The sequence below is a fragment of the Labeo rohita genome, chromosome 5, assembly GCF_022985175.1.
Source record: "Labeo rohita strain BAU-BD-2019 chromosome 5, IGBB_LRoh.1.0, whole genome shotgun sequence".
NCBI classification, from domain to species: Eukaryota; Metazoa; Chordata; class Actinopteri; order Cypriniformes; family Cyprinidae; genus Labeo; species Labeo rohita.
The window spans coordinates 28,181,542-28,197,274 of NC_066873.1; the positions used below are offsets into that span (position 1 = coordinate 28,181,542).

The 15,733-nt window shown below is 36.4% G+C and overlaps 2 protein-coding genes across 3 annotated transcripts in view; both read left to right on the forward strand.

Annotated features, from left to right (window-relative positions):
- c2cd2l (c2cd2 like) overlaps positions 1-14,570 on the forward strand; it is a 33,907-nt gene extending 19,337 nt beyond the window's left edge. Inside the window, exons 3-15 of one of the 2 annotated variants that reach the window (XM_051109531.1) lie at positions 1,210-1,305; positions 3,029-3,148; positions 3,496-3,609; positions 3,746-3,859; positions 4,934-5,036; positions 6,294-6,426; positions 7,112-7,176; positions 7,360-7,481; positions 9,233-9,404; positions 9,501-9,605; positions 10,748-10,881; positions 11,329-11,566; positions 12,461-14,570. In XM_051109531.1, the coding sequence (XP_050965488.1) occupies positions 1,210-1,305; positions 3,029-3,148; positions 3,496-3,609; positions 3,746-3,859; positions 4,934-5,036; positions 6,294-6,426; positions 7,112-7,176; positions 7,360-7,481; positions 9,233-9,404; positions 9,501-9,605; positions 10,748-10,881; positions 11,329-11,566; positions 12,461-12,714 (1,770 nt within the window). In that variant the 3' untranslated portion in view covers positions 12,715-14,570. The remainder of the gene's footprint in view (positions 1-1,209; positions 1,306-3,028; positions 3,149-3,495; positions 3,610-3,745; positions 3,860-4,933; positions 5,037-6,293; positions 6,427-7,111; positions 7,177-7,359; positions 7,482-9,232; positions 9,405-9,500; positions 9,606-10,747; positions 10,882-11,328; positions 11,567-12,460) is intronic. The other variant, XM_051109532.1, reaches the window with a different exon arrangement.
- A 478-nt stretch (positions 14,571-15,048) lies between these two features.
- Positions 15,049-15,707, forward strand: LOC127165192 (histone H2AX). The gene has a single exon (XM_051109535.1). The coding sequence runs from the start codon at positions 15,146-15,148 to the stop codon at positions 15,572-15,574; it is 429 nt and encodes a 142-aa protein (XP_050965492.1). The 5' UTR covers positions 15,049-15,145; the 3' UTR covers positions 15,575-15,707.
- Positions 15,708-15,733: the final 26 nt, after the last annotated feature.

Genomic DNA, 15,733 nt, shown 5'->3' on the forward strand with positions numbered 1-15,733 from the left:
AGCCTCATATCCGTTTACTTAAGCTTCTGGATGACGTTTCTCTCATGCGTCAGGCTTGTCATCTCCAGCCTCAATTATATATTCTGTTGATGTGACAGATTCATTATGGCATCTTCTAATCAGAGCATCAGTTGTGTCAATTGTGATGATGAAAAACATAATTATTTACGCACCCTCATCTCATCTCGCAACACATGAAATCATTTAAGAACAAAGCTACAGCAATATTTTTCCATGTTATGTCCATCAGTGACAGCAACGGCTGCAGCATAAGTCAGTGTTCTCTGCACAGTGTTGTAGTTGTGTTCAGTCATTTCCATTACCACACTCCTCTCTTGCCAATCACACTTGGCCAAGGTTTCTGCCTTGCTGCAATATCCTGTCACTTGCAGAGGTTTCCTTTTTAATGTGGTCAGAGGCCATTGCTCTCATCATGATATTTATTTGGGTGTTTTACAAGCTTATATTAGATTAGTGTGATTCTACCTGGAGTCCTGGCATGCAAGGTTTGTTGCATGATCTCCATTTGCGAACTGTGGAAGTCTGGCTCACATAGGTACATTGGCAGCTTGTCGTCATGGCAGTCTGCCACATTCGCTTGGACAGAATGATGTCATATCCTGAGTGTGCTATTCGCTGACCAATGTTTTTGGCTGGAGTTGTGAATGTGTGCTTAGGTGTATATGTGTGTGTGACTGAAGAGAGAAAGAGTGTATGTCATTTGTATTAATCTCTGTAATTAGTACATTATTTCCCAAACATGAGCAAAATCTTTACAAAAACTAAAATATAGAGGAACCTGTTTTCTTCTCAGCTCAGCTGGAATGATGATTGTTTTATATTTCCACCCACTTTTACTTCTTATTGATTTATGGAATTCCTTAATTAAAAGTGGCTTTTCTGCGTCCTTTTTTCCCGCAGTTGCACTTTACATAATTGCAAGAGATGCATTGCGGGGAAAATAAAGCAGATGATATTGCTGTGCTTTCTTTGTCTGTTTATCATGCTACTTTATCCCTAGGTGACTGGGATTTCTGTTTTGAAGCTGTGAAGATTTATGGATGCACTATCATCTAGCTGCTTAATATAAACATGCAAATAGACATTTAGCCCAGGAGACATATCTGAAGAGTGATTGCACCCAGAAATGCCCTGCTTTCACTGATTTATGTGCAGATGAGCTAACTGACAGTCTCCATTTCTTTTCAGAGCTCCATTCAAATCACCTTTGATGACAGTCTTCAGCTCCCAACTTCTGCATCCATTAGCCGTGTAACTTGCACTGACCAATCAGTACGCAGCATGGTAAGAAGTCAGAGCTTTTACTTTGACACCAAAAAAGTTGGAAAAGTCACATGCAAACAAAGTCAAGTGCCCTTTACAAAAAAAGGTAAAACAACGATGTCGGATGGTTTTGAAGTTGGAAGAGAAAATGAGATTTTCGTCCTACCATACCTTTTTGAATTGAAGTACACAGAGGAAGAACTGACCTTTGCAATGTGATTACGTAATATGTGAAGTCGCGGACACGCATCTCAGACCTAGTGCAAGCATTTGTGGGTAAAAAGTATATAAATATATATATATATATATATATATATTTAAATGACCTATCGTTTCACTAGACAAGACCTTTAGTCCTCAGCTGGGATCATGTAGAGCCCTTTGAAGCTGCACTAAAACTGCAATTTGGACCTTCAACCCGTTGATTCCCATTGAAATTCACTATATTAAAAAAATCCTGGAATGTTTTCCTCAAAAACCTTAATTTTTTTTCGACTGAAGAAAGAAAGACTTGAACATCTTGGATGACATGGGGGTGAGAAAATATTCTGGAAGTGAATTAATCCTTTAAGCAACATAATTGTTTTCAACTTTGAAAATAATAAATGCTTCTTGAGCACCAAATCAGCAAATTCTGACATTTGACATTGAAAACTGGAGTAATGGCTGCTAAAAATTGCTTTGCCATTACAGGAATTACATTTTAAAATACAGAAAACTGTTATTTTGATTGTAATAATACAACTTTTTTACTGTATTTTTTTTTTACTTTTTTCAAATTCAAACACATTTTAAAAAAATCTCACAACCCTAAATTTTAGAACTGCATATTAAAAAAAAAATATTTCTTTCATGTTACATGAATTTTCACATTTTTATAGTGTGAATTTAGGACTAAATATTATTTAGTTATAATTGTGTGCTCTACATATAATTGCAAGTAATTACAATAATAATTGTTTACAATTTGTGACCCTGGACCACAAAACCAGTCATAAGTGTCAATTTTTTTAAATTGAGATTTATACATAATCTTTTTAGCAATGCATATTACTAATTAAACAGGTTTTGATATATTTACAGTGTGAAATTTACAAAATATCTTCATGGAACATGATCTTTACTTAATATCCTAATGATTTTTGACATAAAAGAAAAATCGATAATTTTGATCCGTACAATGTATTTTTGGCTATTGCTACAAATCTGTGCTACTTAAGAAAGGGTGTGTGGTCCAAGGTCACATTTTTACAATAACACAGTTTTTTTGGAATGTCAGCCATCCAGCATCATGTTCATCTGCATATTCTCTCCTATCAGTTTAAATGAACGAGAGCAGTAATAGCGCACACATCTTTGCAGTAGTATTCATTTGCACGTGCAGTTATCATATCCATAATGATTTTTGGCATATTTAATGTATTTGCATCAACAATGCCCTTTATATTTGCATGCATATGGAGGTAAATTACATATCCATTATGAGAAACATGCACCTGAGAAGCTATTTTTTGGTTCATTTGTTAGACACAATCTTCATCCGACTGCATTAGTAGATGAGCTCAGACATTATGTGTGCATGCTCTCAATATTTTTTGGATAAATCAGGGCTAATGTGTTCATCCTATGGCATTGCATTCAGTATATATTTTGTTTGTATGTAATATAATCGAAATGTTTTCCTTTTTTGAGTTTGTGTCCAACTCAGTCATTATTTGTCAATCACATCCTCAACCTCTTCCAGGTCCTGCAGTGCAATTGTTCGGTCGACACCATAACATTCCCCGTGACTGTCACTCAGCAGTCACCTGCAGCTGTTTCCATGGATACCTACCAGATCACGATGAAGCCCATGCAGGCCCAGGTAAAATACAAATGAAATGGATTTGCATCTGCGAGTTTGCATCAGTCTGCATAGCTGCACTCTCAACTTTCATTAGTGTGACGTCTCCTGCCACTGCTCACATGAATGAGCCTCTCTGTTTGCCATTTTTTCCCATCTCAATAGCTTAATGTAGATTGTGAGGTTTAGTGGCTATGAATATTGCATGCGATACTCATCTCGAACAAACAACACCAATTGATGCGCAGTGCCATAGTTTAATGTTTCATCTCTAGGTGGTAAAAAATGGAGCAGCCATCGATGAATATATTACTTTTGCAAATTCAGCGTGAAATAGGAGTTCAAATGTTTGGTATGGGCTTCTGTAGTTGCAGGTCTGTCTTGAGGAAGTGGAGGAAGAGGGTCTCCTTGTGTCCTGGACTTTTTCCAAGCAACCTCATCTCTCTTTAACTGTAACACCATGCCAAAGAGTCCAGAAAGAGGTAAGGGAGTCGTTTTGGTTGCATAGGTTTTGTTCCTTTTAGCTTGTGACCTATTACACATTGTAAACTAAATAAAAAGAAACTACTTTCGCAACTATGCATATAAACTAAATTCTTTGTTTGTTTTTGTCTTTAGGGCTCTGACGTGGAGGTGGACAGCGATATGATTGCGGCGCTGGTGGAGGACACCCTGTACACAACACACCCTGCCATGATCCTTAACCTGAGAGCCTGTGTATCAAGCCCTGCGGTAAAAATACCAGTATCGAATGCTATATCACACAGTAGGGGTTATGACCGTGTAATGGGTCAGTGTGGCCAGCATTTGAAACTATACTGAAATAATAAGTCTGAAATTACCTTTTCACAAATTAAAGGAGAAGTCCACTTCCAGAACAGCACTTTACAGATAATGTACTCACCCTGTTGTCATCTAAGATGTTCATGTCTTTCTTTCTTCAGTCGTAAAGAAATTATGTTTTTTGAGGAAAACATTTCAGGATTTTTCTCCATGTAATGGACTGATATGGTGCCCCGAGTTTGAACTTCCAAAATGCTGTTTAAATGTGGCTTCAAACGATCCCAAATGCGGTTGTAAATGATCCCAGCGCAGAAGAACTGTCTTATCTAGCGAAACGATCAGTTGTTTTCAGAAAAATAATACACTTTATATACTTTTTAATGTCAAGCACTCGTCTTGTCTTGCTCTCCCTGAACTCTGTGTGGAAAAAAAACTCAAATTCACCCTATATTGCTGTTTTACCTTTTTTGTTAAAGGTGTTTGATCTTCTTTTGCATGTTCACTTTGCAAAGACTGGGTCAGTACTTCTGCAGCGATGTAGGTTGATTGTGAAATGATTTTTGAAGTTGAGGGAGAAAATAAGATTTTACGACATACCCTAAATGTCTTGAGTCAGAATACACAGAGTTCAGGGAGAGCAAGCTAAGATGAGCGTTTGAGATTAAAAAGAATTTAAATTGTATTTTTTTAAAATGAAAATAACCGTTCGTTTCACTAGATAAGATCCTTCTTCATCGGCTGGGATTGTTTGAAGCCGCATTTAAACTGCATTTTGGAAGTTCAAACTCGGGCCACCATATCAGTCATTATATGGAGAAAAATCCTGAAATGTTTTCCTCAAAAAACACAATTTCTTTACGACTGAAGACAGAAAGACATGAACATCTTGGATGACAAGGGGGTGAGTAAATTATTTGTAAATTGTTGAAAGTGAAGTTCTCCTTTAAAGTCAACAATGAGAAAAGGAAAACTCAAAACATGTGACTTTCATGTTATAAAACATTACATTCTCTATTGTTATAGTTTCCCAGGGAGAAGCAGATCGGTGGTCTGAACTCTCCATCTCAGAGCACGCCTGTCAGGCGGATTTTGGTACACCAACTCAAAGCAACCAATGTCAAAAAAGGTATACAATTTTCTTGACTCTTAAAACACTTTGTGTTAGAATTAAAAATGTGCCTACATATTTAGAAAATCAGCTACTCAGTGATTTGCCTGAATGGCTAGTTGACTATTTGGTAAGAAAGTTTGGTTTAATTAGGCTGGTTCCATGTTTATTTGACTCCAATTGGATGTATTTTAGCCTCCTCTGCATCCTCATATGAGGACATTATATTTTAGTGAATTTCCCTAAGACAGAACATGTCACGTGTCCTGTACAGATCACATTCAGAGCTTTTCAGAGATACTAAATGTTTGGATGTTTCACCATGACCACTCCCTCTTCTTGGTCTTCAATAATGTTTAATATTAATTTAGTGACACTCTTATGGAAATATGATAATATTTTGTATAATATTTTGTTGTTTGTCATAAATCAACATCTCAGGAAAATGTTATGGGGTTTTAAATCAAAATATGACTTTCTGTTACGAAACAGGACATTGACTTAATACACGTCCTCATATGAGGACATCGGGATTAAAAGCACGTTCATTACGCATTTTGGGAGACACAGCAAATGAATAGGGAAAGAAATTATATTCCAATATTCCTACTGAATATTATATATTATTATAATAATCTTGTCAATTATTACTCCCATTATTACACTTCTTTTTGCATTACATGTTGCCCCAAAACACATTAATATGCAAATTAGATTTAGTTTAAAGATACATGTTATATAATGAGAAAACCTGTTTATGGCCATTTTACACACATTCTGCATAAAGAAAAATGGTATATAATATTATTCTGTTATAACATAGTTGAGACTCATCTTTATAGTTTGGTAAAAATCCTAAAAACTAAAAATGTATTGATGATTTTTAAAAAATCTATTGTTTTTGCCTATGCACATTCATTCATGTATTTTTATTTTTTATTTTATATTGAGTCCCGATGTCCTCTACCAAGGACATACTGTAGCATAACTTATGAATTAAATATTTAATTATTTATTATTATTATTACATTTTTTTAATGCACTAAACAATGTAATGATGTGAAAAAATACTAATTTTTTACTAAAAAAAAGTCCTGGGTCTCAGGAAGTTAGGAGATTTTACATAGTAAGAGTTATTACATTTTGGGGTGGGTTCAATTTTTTTTAAGGTTTTTGAAAGAAGATTGTATGTATTTGATCAGAAATACAGTAAGACTCATAAACTCTGAATTTGAGCAATTTAGGTAATGTTTTCACAAGTGATTTCTTTCCCAGGATGTCAGGCTCATGTAGGAGAGCTTTGTTGTGTGCTGAATCTGGACACTCCTTCCATTGAACGGAGAACCGGCTTCCTTTCTCCTTCCCCCAGTCCTGGAGCAGCCCTGCACTGGACTGACGACTTTACACTGTAAGCATACTATTCTGCCATTATGTGATTGTAAAGGCAGATATGCGTCAACATAAAAACTGAAACTGAGTGAAGTGTTGACATGTAAGGCTTCTAGGAGAGGTTACAAGGAAATGTTTCTTATAATGTCATGTTCTAATAGACAAGGTCATTTTTGTTCATACATGGTGCTGCAGGACTAGACTGATAATCCAGTGGGATTTTCTAACGCCTTCCATTTAAAGGTCAACTTCACCACTTCAGTTTGACACAATGGGGCGCTTTCATCAAAGTCTGTTTTATAATGGCAGCCCTTCTGTCATGAATGAAGGTGTGAAGCTGTGAGCAGCTCCACCAATGGCTCTGTGAATATATGCAGCAGCCAACTCCCAAAGACACAAAGAGCTGTTTAGCACATTTAATTACAGCCGTTCTCAACACATCACTATTTCCTGTGATGCCAATTACCAGAATGGCCAATTTAATTCTCATAGCCAGCATACAGATTGCTGCTTTGGGACCAAAAGGGGATATTTAGTCTACCACAATACCGATTTGTATACAGCAGTTAACCTAAAATTCATTTACAACAGTTGAAGTCAGTTCAATCTTAATAATACAAAAGTTACTTAGTCTCCAATATTCAGTACTACAGAATTAGTTTTCTGCGTGTGAATTCATTTACTTGTCTGTTTTAATCAATTAGGGAAGTAGGACCAGAAACCAAAGAACTTAAAGTAAGACTTGTGGAGAAGAACAGCAAAGGAGAACGTGAGTCACTTTTCAGTGCCTGACATTCAGTAGTTCATCAAGCATTATAAGAAATGTATTGATTTCAGATGATCTGGTAAATGATTAAAGACTAATATTTTCCATTCTGTCTGTTTTTGATTTCATTGCATGATATATGTGTCTGTCTGTTGATTCATTTGTTTTCTTTTTCCTGTTTGACAGAGTTTCTGCCTGGTTGTGCTTCCTTACAACTGGATCTCTCTAAAAGAATTCCTAATGGACACCATAAACTGTCCATCGCACCGGGTCATGGTCTGGCTCCAACTGCAGTTGTAACATTAGAAGTAAGAACAGCATACAGTAGAGATCAGATTGTATATTTTATATACATTTTCGTTTAAAGCTTTGGGTCGGTAAGACTGTTTAAAGTTTTTGAAAATCTTTTATAATCTCACCAAGGCTGCATTTATTTAATTAAAAATACAGTAAAACAGCAACAATGTGAAATATTATTACAATTTAAAAGAAGTGTTTCGTATTAAATATATATTTATTCATGTGATGGTACAGCTGAATTTTTAGTAGCCATTACTCCAGTCTCACATGATTCTGTGGAAATCGTTCTATATATCTAAATTCTTTATAAATGTCTTTACTGTAACTTCTGATCAATTTAGTGTGTATTTGCAGAATAAAGGTTTATTTTGAAAGAATAGACAGACAGACAAACCGACAGACAGACAGACTGATACTACAACATGATTCCTATATACACTACCAGTCAAAAGTTTTTGAACAGTAAATTTTTAATGTTTTTTTTTTAAAGAAGTCTCTTCTGCTCACCAAGTCTGAATTATTTGATCCAAAGTACGGCAAAAACAGTAAAAAATTCAAAATAGATTTACTATTTAAAATAACTCTTATCTATATGAATATTTTTTCAAATGTAATTTATTCCTGTGATTTTAATGCTGAATTTTTAGCATCATTACTCCAGTCACATAATCCTTCAGAAATCATTCTAATATTCTGATTTGCTGCTCAGAAACATTTACTATGTTGAAAACAGCTGAGTAGAATTGTTTCAGCTTTCTTTGATGAATAGAAAGTTCAGAAGAACAGCATTTCGAAATCTTTTGTAACATTATAAATGTTTTTATTATCACTTTCAATCAATTTAAAGCATCGCTGCTAAATAAAAGTATTTTTTATTTAGTAAGGATAAGAAAAAGTATACTGACTCCAAGCTTTTGAATGGTATATTGTATAATGTTACAGAAGATTTTCAGATAAATGCTGATCTTTGGATCTTTCTATTCATCAAAGAATCCTTTAAAAATGTACTCAACTCTTTTAAATATTGATAATACTAAAAAATAAATGTTTCTTGAACAGCAAATCAGCATATTACAATAATTTCTCAAGATTTTTGAATTGACACTGAAGACTGGAGTAATGATGCTGAAAATGTAGGAATAAATTACATTTTACAATATATTAAATAGAAAGCAGTTATTTTAAATAGTACAGATATTTAACAATATTACTGCTTTTGCTGTATTTTGGGTCAAATAAATGCAGGCTTGGTGAGCAGAAGAGAATACTTTAGAAACATTAAAAATCTTACTATATTATTATTATAGCATTATAGCTATATTATAGCATGATTTCCATGATAACAAAGCATTCAGAGAGTTCTCTGGCTTCTGCCAACCTAGTGTTCACTTTTCTGAACACTCTGATAAGTCCCTGTTCTAAATGTCAGTGTGAATTATTTAATAGAAAACATATCTTATTACAGTGGTCTGCCTTGGGAACTGAATGCTCTCCTTATCTCTGATTAACTCGATAACTGAATTATTTCTTTATTTAAGCCAGTACTTGAGTTCACACTGTACTTGTTACACATGTGTGCTTACAGGTACACACTTAAACGCTCTGAATAATCCTTGTGTTTGTGAACACGTCAGCTCAAAATTATTTATGAAGATATCAGTGGCTGTACTAACCCTAATTCTATAGTAGATTTCTTGTAAAGAAATGAGAGTATAAGAATTATGTTTAAGCTAATGATCTTATATTTCTGCCTCCATAGCTGCTGTATTTAGAGTCCAGTGATTTGCGTGCATGTCAGAATGCCACTCCTCTGCGATCCACGGTCACTCCCTCAAAGAAGGTGGACGTGGACCGGACCATCATGCCCGATGGCACCATTGTCACCACTGTAACTACCATCCAGTCACGACTAAAACTGGACCGCAAAATAGGTACACTGAGAACATGCTCTTCTGTCTGCATTGTCCAGTACCACATAAGTGACTTGGTGGTTTCACACTATCCTATTTCTTTCTCTGTAACTGCAGGAGACTCACCGTCTAGGTCTCCCTCAAAGGTGGAGGTGACTGAAAAGGCTCCCACCGTGCTCACAAACAGCTTGCAGAGCACCAGTGCCAGTCCCACCCCCAGCAGTGAGCTCCACATTAACATTAATATAAGCATTTTGAGATAATACACACTACCATCCAAAAGTTTGGTGTCAGACAGATTGAATGTTTTATTCTAGACGCATAAGAGACGTCTATCAAAACATTAATAAATCTTACAGACTCTTCGTACACAACCAGTCAAAAGTTTTTGAACAGTAAGATTTTTAATGTTTTTTAAAGAAGTCTCTTCTGCTTATCAAGCCTGCATTTATTTGATCCATAGTACAGCAAAAACAGTAAAAATTTGAAATATTTTTACAATTTAAAATAAATGTTTTCTATTTGAATATATTTTAAAATGTAATTTACTCCTGTGATTTCAAAGCTGAATTTTTAGCATCATTACCCCAGTCACATGATCCTTTAGAAATCATTTTAATAATCTTTGCTGCTCAAAAACATTTATTTTATTATTATTATTATTATGTTGTGAACAGAATTTTTTCAGGTTTCTCTTAAATATGTAACATAATGTAACATTACAAATGTCTTTATCATTGCTTTGTATGAAAAGTATTAATTATAAATGCTCATCTTTGTTCTCAATGTACTCAATGTACTATGTACTCAACTGTTTTAAATATTGATAATAATAATTATGACTGGAGTAATGATGCTGAAAATGTAGCTTTGATCACAGGAATAAATTACATTTTAAAATATATAAAAATAGAAAGCAGTCATTTTAAATAGTAAAAATATTTAACCATATTACTGCTTTTGCTGCATTTTGATTTAAATAAATGCAGGCTTGGTGAGCAGAAGAGACGTCTTTAAAAAACAAAAAAAAATCTTACTGTTAAAAAACTTTTGACTGGTAATCACATTTATAATTGAAATGTGTAAATGTGTATTAAATTAAAAGTTATAAGTTAACCAAATTAGTACCACAAATGTATAAATTATTTATATTGTTGTGTGCATTATTTCTACCAATTTATTTTTGTTAGTATTATATATGTATCAAATATAAATACTTTATTTATTATAAACTGATTTGTTAATATTAAAATACATTTTGTAAATATTATTTATTGTTATATAACTTTTTTGCAGTGTCATTTGAATGAATTACAGGACAGTTTGTGATCCTGTTGTGTTTGTTTCTGTGTGCTATTTCCAAGCAGAAGGCACCCTCCCTAATGGGCTGGATCCCGTAGCAGAAACGGCCATTCGGCAGCTAACCGAGTCGGCCGGTAAAGTACCCAAGAAGACGCCTACTAAACGCAGCACTCTCATCATATCTGGGGTGTCAAAGGTCAGAGTCTGAACATCAAGTAAATAGGCATTTCTAATCAGTGTCATAAAAACATCTTGGTAACAATGAGGCAAGCATCTAGGGAAATGATCACGAGAACAGTCTCTTTAGAGCTTCCCCCAGGGTAATATGTTTGCTTAGTCATCTTATGCTGTCACATACTATTGATGTAACACTTTTTAGCTAGGAAATTGTCATTACCTTACCTAAACATTTAATCCATAAGTTTATACATTTAAATGTCATCACAAGCTCAGGCGTCTCATATAACATCTCATAAATCATCAGCACACACTGATCCATTCGCCAAAACTCACAGAAGAGCTAACAGCTTTTTTGCTTTTGCAAACACACCACAAAAAACACAAGTTGTCTTCCTCAGCTCTGCCTGCAGGACATGTACATGAGGAACACTGTGTTAAAACTAATTTTCTGTCCTTCCCACAGGTCCCCATTACTGAAGATGACTCAGCCTTATCAGTGGGCTACGCTGCAGCAATGGACGCAGCCCTACAGGGGGCACATTCTCCCAGCGGAGCCCCGAACCACCACGGAGCATCTGCGCATCAGGAAACAGACGAAACTACGCCGTCTGACGTGTCAGAGCGACCGTCCGTGGATGACGTGGACTCGGAGACGGGATCGACTGGAGCGCTAGAGACCCGTAGCCTCAAAGACCACAAAGGTGTGAATTAATTTGTATTTTTCATATACAGTGGTGGCCAAAATGATTAGAACACTAGTATTTTCACCAGCTAAAAATGGTTTTAAGTCACTTATTTCTCTTTCGCTGTAGTGTGTTAGTAGGAAATATCAGTTTACATTTCCAGACATTCATCTTGCCATTAATAGTAATAATCCAGTGAGTTGGACCTTGTGTGACCTTGTGAGCCAGTGCGCCACACAGAGATCTGATCTCATCATCGTCCAGTCTGTCATCCAGAAAATATGTGGCAACGTCTTCAAGATGCTTCAGGAAACCTACCTACAAAGCTACCTGAAAAACTATGCGCAAGTGCACGTAGGGCAAAAGCTGCTTTAAACGCAAATGATGCTCACACCACCAAAAGTTGATTTCAGTTGGTTAATAGACGTTAATTGATAAAGAAAATCTATTTATGACATTATTTTGAACAGCATCCTCATTTTACAGCATTTTTACACCAGTGCCTAAAACCTTTAACAGTACTGTAGCTTTGCAGGTAGGTTTCTTAAAGCATCTTGGAGACGTTGCCACAGTTCTTCTGGATTTAGTCTCAGTTTTTCTGTTTCTTCATGTCATTCCAGACAGACTGGATGATGATGAGATCAGATCTCCGTGTGGAGCACTGGCTGTTGTCAGACTCCTTGTGCAAACAAAAATCTCACTGGATTATTACAATTAATGGCAAAATTAATGTTTGGAAATGTAAACTGATATTTCCTACTGACAAACCACAGCAAACGATAGAAATAACTGACTTAAAACTATTTTTAGCTGGTGAAAACACTAGTGTTCCAATCATTTTGGCCACCACTGAATTTATCATAAAATGTCTTTCAATGATTGTATTCATGTGCAGTGAATGTTCTGTTGTAGTGGGATTCCTCCGCAGTGGCACCAAGCTACTATTCCGCAGGAAACACAGAGAGAAAGACCCCAGTTTCAGTCATTCCCACGAAGACATCTCTAACCTGGGCAATGACTCCTCCACAGCCTCCTGCTCGTCCACCAGCCGCAAAAAGTCTGGAAGCTTTTCTCGCCGCCTCATCAAACGCTTTTCGTTCCGCTCATCCAAGACAAAGGGCAAATCCAGCACAGCCAATGGAGGGTCCGGCACTACAGATAACTAAAGGAGAAATAAAAAGGAAAGACGAAAAAGAGAGACACGGTGCAGGCACCAGTCAAATGAGAGTGGAATTGGCTCCAGAACTTATTTATGTTATATACTGATTGTCCACAGCCTAGTGGGGGTAACGTAATACTTCAGACCACATTTGTACACAGGAAGCCAGCCTTGTTTTGGTGTTTTCTGACAGGACATCATCATTCGTCTAGAATTAAGCTTTTCAGGATGGAAAACGCCAAAAAAATGTGGAAAATAAAAGGATTTGACTATGTGTGGATGCACTGGTAACCTAATTAATTTGTTAAAACGGATAAAAGGCTGCTTTTGTGGATGACTACGAGCGAACAAACTTGAGAAACTCAAAATGGGCGGGAGTGTCATGCGGTTATTGAGCACAAGGGGGCGACATAGACCAATGACTAATGATGCCTCCAACACTGTCGCTATGTGTTGTTTTTCTTATTTATTTCATTTCATCAGTTGCACTTTGGATCTTAATCTCATTGTTTACAGTGCTGGGGAGCTCCTTTTCTGACGGTTTTTTTTAATCATGTCTGTGTATCGTTTACTGTAATCGGCACTGATTTATTTCTCCTGAGCTCATTAGGAGTAACTTATTTCCAGAGTGTGATATATGCTAAAGACATGCTGTGAGCTTTGTTCTCGTTTTGCTGTTGCTATAGCATTTAGATCAAGGGATTTTATGCCCTGTTTTCAAATAGTGGTACGTTTGACTTTCATTGTGGCTTAATAATCTTTTATAATGATGTTTATATTTGTTTAAGAAAACGGAAACGTTAAGTTACTGTAGGCATATCTCACTAAATTACGTTCGTGCTTTGGTTGTAAAGTATAAGCCCTTCATATGACAAAAGGGACACACTACAGGAGAAAAAAAAACGCAAACGCATTTGTGTATATTTATAAACTATTCCACGAGTTATTGTAAATGTACAACCTCTTGAGCTACACCAGGCGGAATCTGCAGTGGAGAAAAAAGTGCTATTTTCAGGGTCCACGTGAAAACAAACCTCAGGGGAAACTATGAAAAGGTTAAAATATGTTTAATCACTTTATCTATCTCTTTCTTTTTTGTAAAAGATAGCTTCTTGAACAAAACAGACGTTACCCCAATATCATACAATCCCGTTTCCTCTTCTTTTTATTCATTTAGTTGCAATAAACTTATTTAGAGGAACGGGCACCCGCACGTTCTCTACGTAAACACAAGTAGATACAATTCCTCATAATAGCATAGATAGCCGTGATAATATTAAACAACGTTTTATTATTTTCTGATTAACTCGTAATTCGCGTTTAAAGGTATAGTTCACACTATCACTATTCACCTCGGTTTACTTTGAATGGATCACAGATGCAATAGTGACAAGGCTGTTTATCCGCATACAATCTTTTTCTATTGCACGACATTAAACCATAGTTTTAAACGTTAAGAGTGAATAAATGAAGACAAATCTTATTTTGGGTGAACTATCCCTTTAAGGAATCTCTCTCCGTATCCCCCATCCCATATGATCTGTGCATATTTCAGCATTTGGTTCTATCAAATATATGAAATAATCATAGCTTTGAAAAAACACAATAGGTTGTTAAATTAACTGAATTTTACCAATAAAACGATGACTCACGGTTCATGAATCAATGACAAAGTGCTTGTTTGCTATAGTTAGTGTAACTCCTGGAGCATAAAGCCTGAAAATGTTATATGACCAGAATGTTATGATAACAGCGAACAATCTAAAGCGAAGGCAGTGGACCTTCTGAGGTATTCGGCGCTTTGTATGATTGTGGTTAATTTGATGTTTAATTTATTCTGAATAAATTATTTTTGAAAATCCATTCCTTTTCATTTTCCTTTTTCCTCTTAAACATGTTCTCTATTTGACTTGAAAAGGAGAAAATGCCATGGCGAGTTAAGACAATATTAATTTCTTTAAACTAAACACTGGATTAAGTAATCCACATGTATTATATATAAAATAGAGGATTGTGGGGGGTTTAAACATAAATCAATAATTTCCTTACGACTGTGCGCCAAACTGTGTTAAAATTCAGAGGGAATATGTTCAATTGGTTTGAATTTACCGCCCGAATTTGATTGACATAGCAAAAGACCACTAGCGTCACAGACGAACCGTACGAATCAATCAGATCGCGCACATTTAGGTGCACTCGGATTGGTTCGTTCGTTTGCGCTGTTTATGCACTACGAGTTCAAGCCAATAGGAGAACACATCCGCTCCAGGGTTGGCTCTGACAGCCAATCAGATCCGTGCTTTACTGCGCGTATCCAATCCTAACGATGGGCGGGACTATACAGCCCTAGTTCAGTCAGTCCTTAAATACTGCAGCAACTCCACAGTTCCCCTCACTGATTTCTTCTACAAGCGGTGGAAAGAAGTTTCTCGAACAACATGTCTGGAAGAGGTAAAACCGGAGGAAAAGCCCGCGCCAAGGCTAAGACTCGCAGCTCCCGTGCTGGTCTTCAGTTCCCCGTCGGCCGTGTGCATCGTCTTCTGCGTAAAGGCAACTATGCTGAGAGAGTAGGTGCTGGTGCTCCCGTTTATCTGGCTGCCGTTCTCGAGTACCTCACCGCTGAGATCCTCGAGTTGGCGGGAAACGCTGCAAGAGACAACAAGAAGACTCGTATTATCCCTCGTCATCTTCAGTTGGCCGTCCGTAACGATGAGGAGCTGAACAAACTGCTCGGTGGAGTGACCATCGCCCAGGGTGGTGTTCTCCCCAACATCCAGGCCGTGCTGCTGCCCAAGAAAACTGGCCAGGCTGTGCCCAGCTCAGGCAAATCGGGAAAGAAGGGATCATCACAGTCACAGGAGTATTAAAAGCTACGCTGAACTGAGTTAACTCGCCCAAAGGCCCTTTTAAGGGCCACCCAATTATTCTGAAAAGAGCAAATTCCATGTGTCTGAACTGTTGTGGTCTGTATTGAGTGTTTTTACATATTAAACTATCTTTTTTACATACAAGAGTTTGTCTGTTTT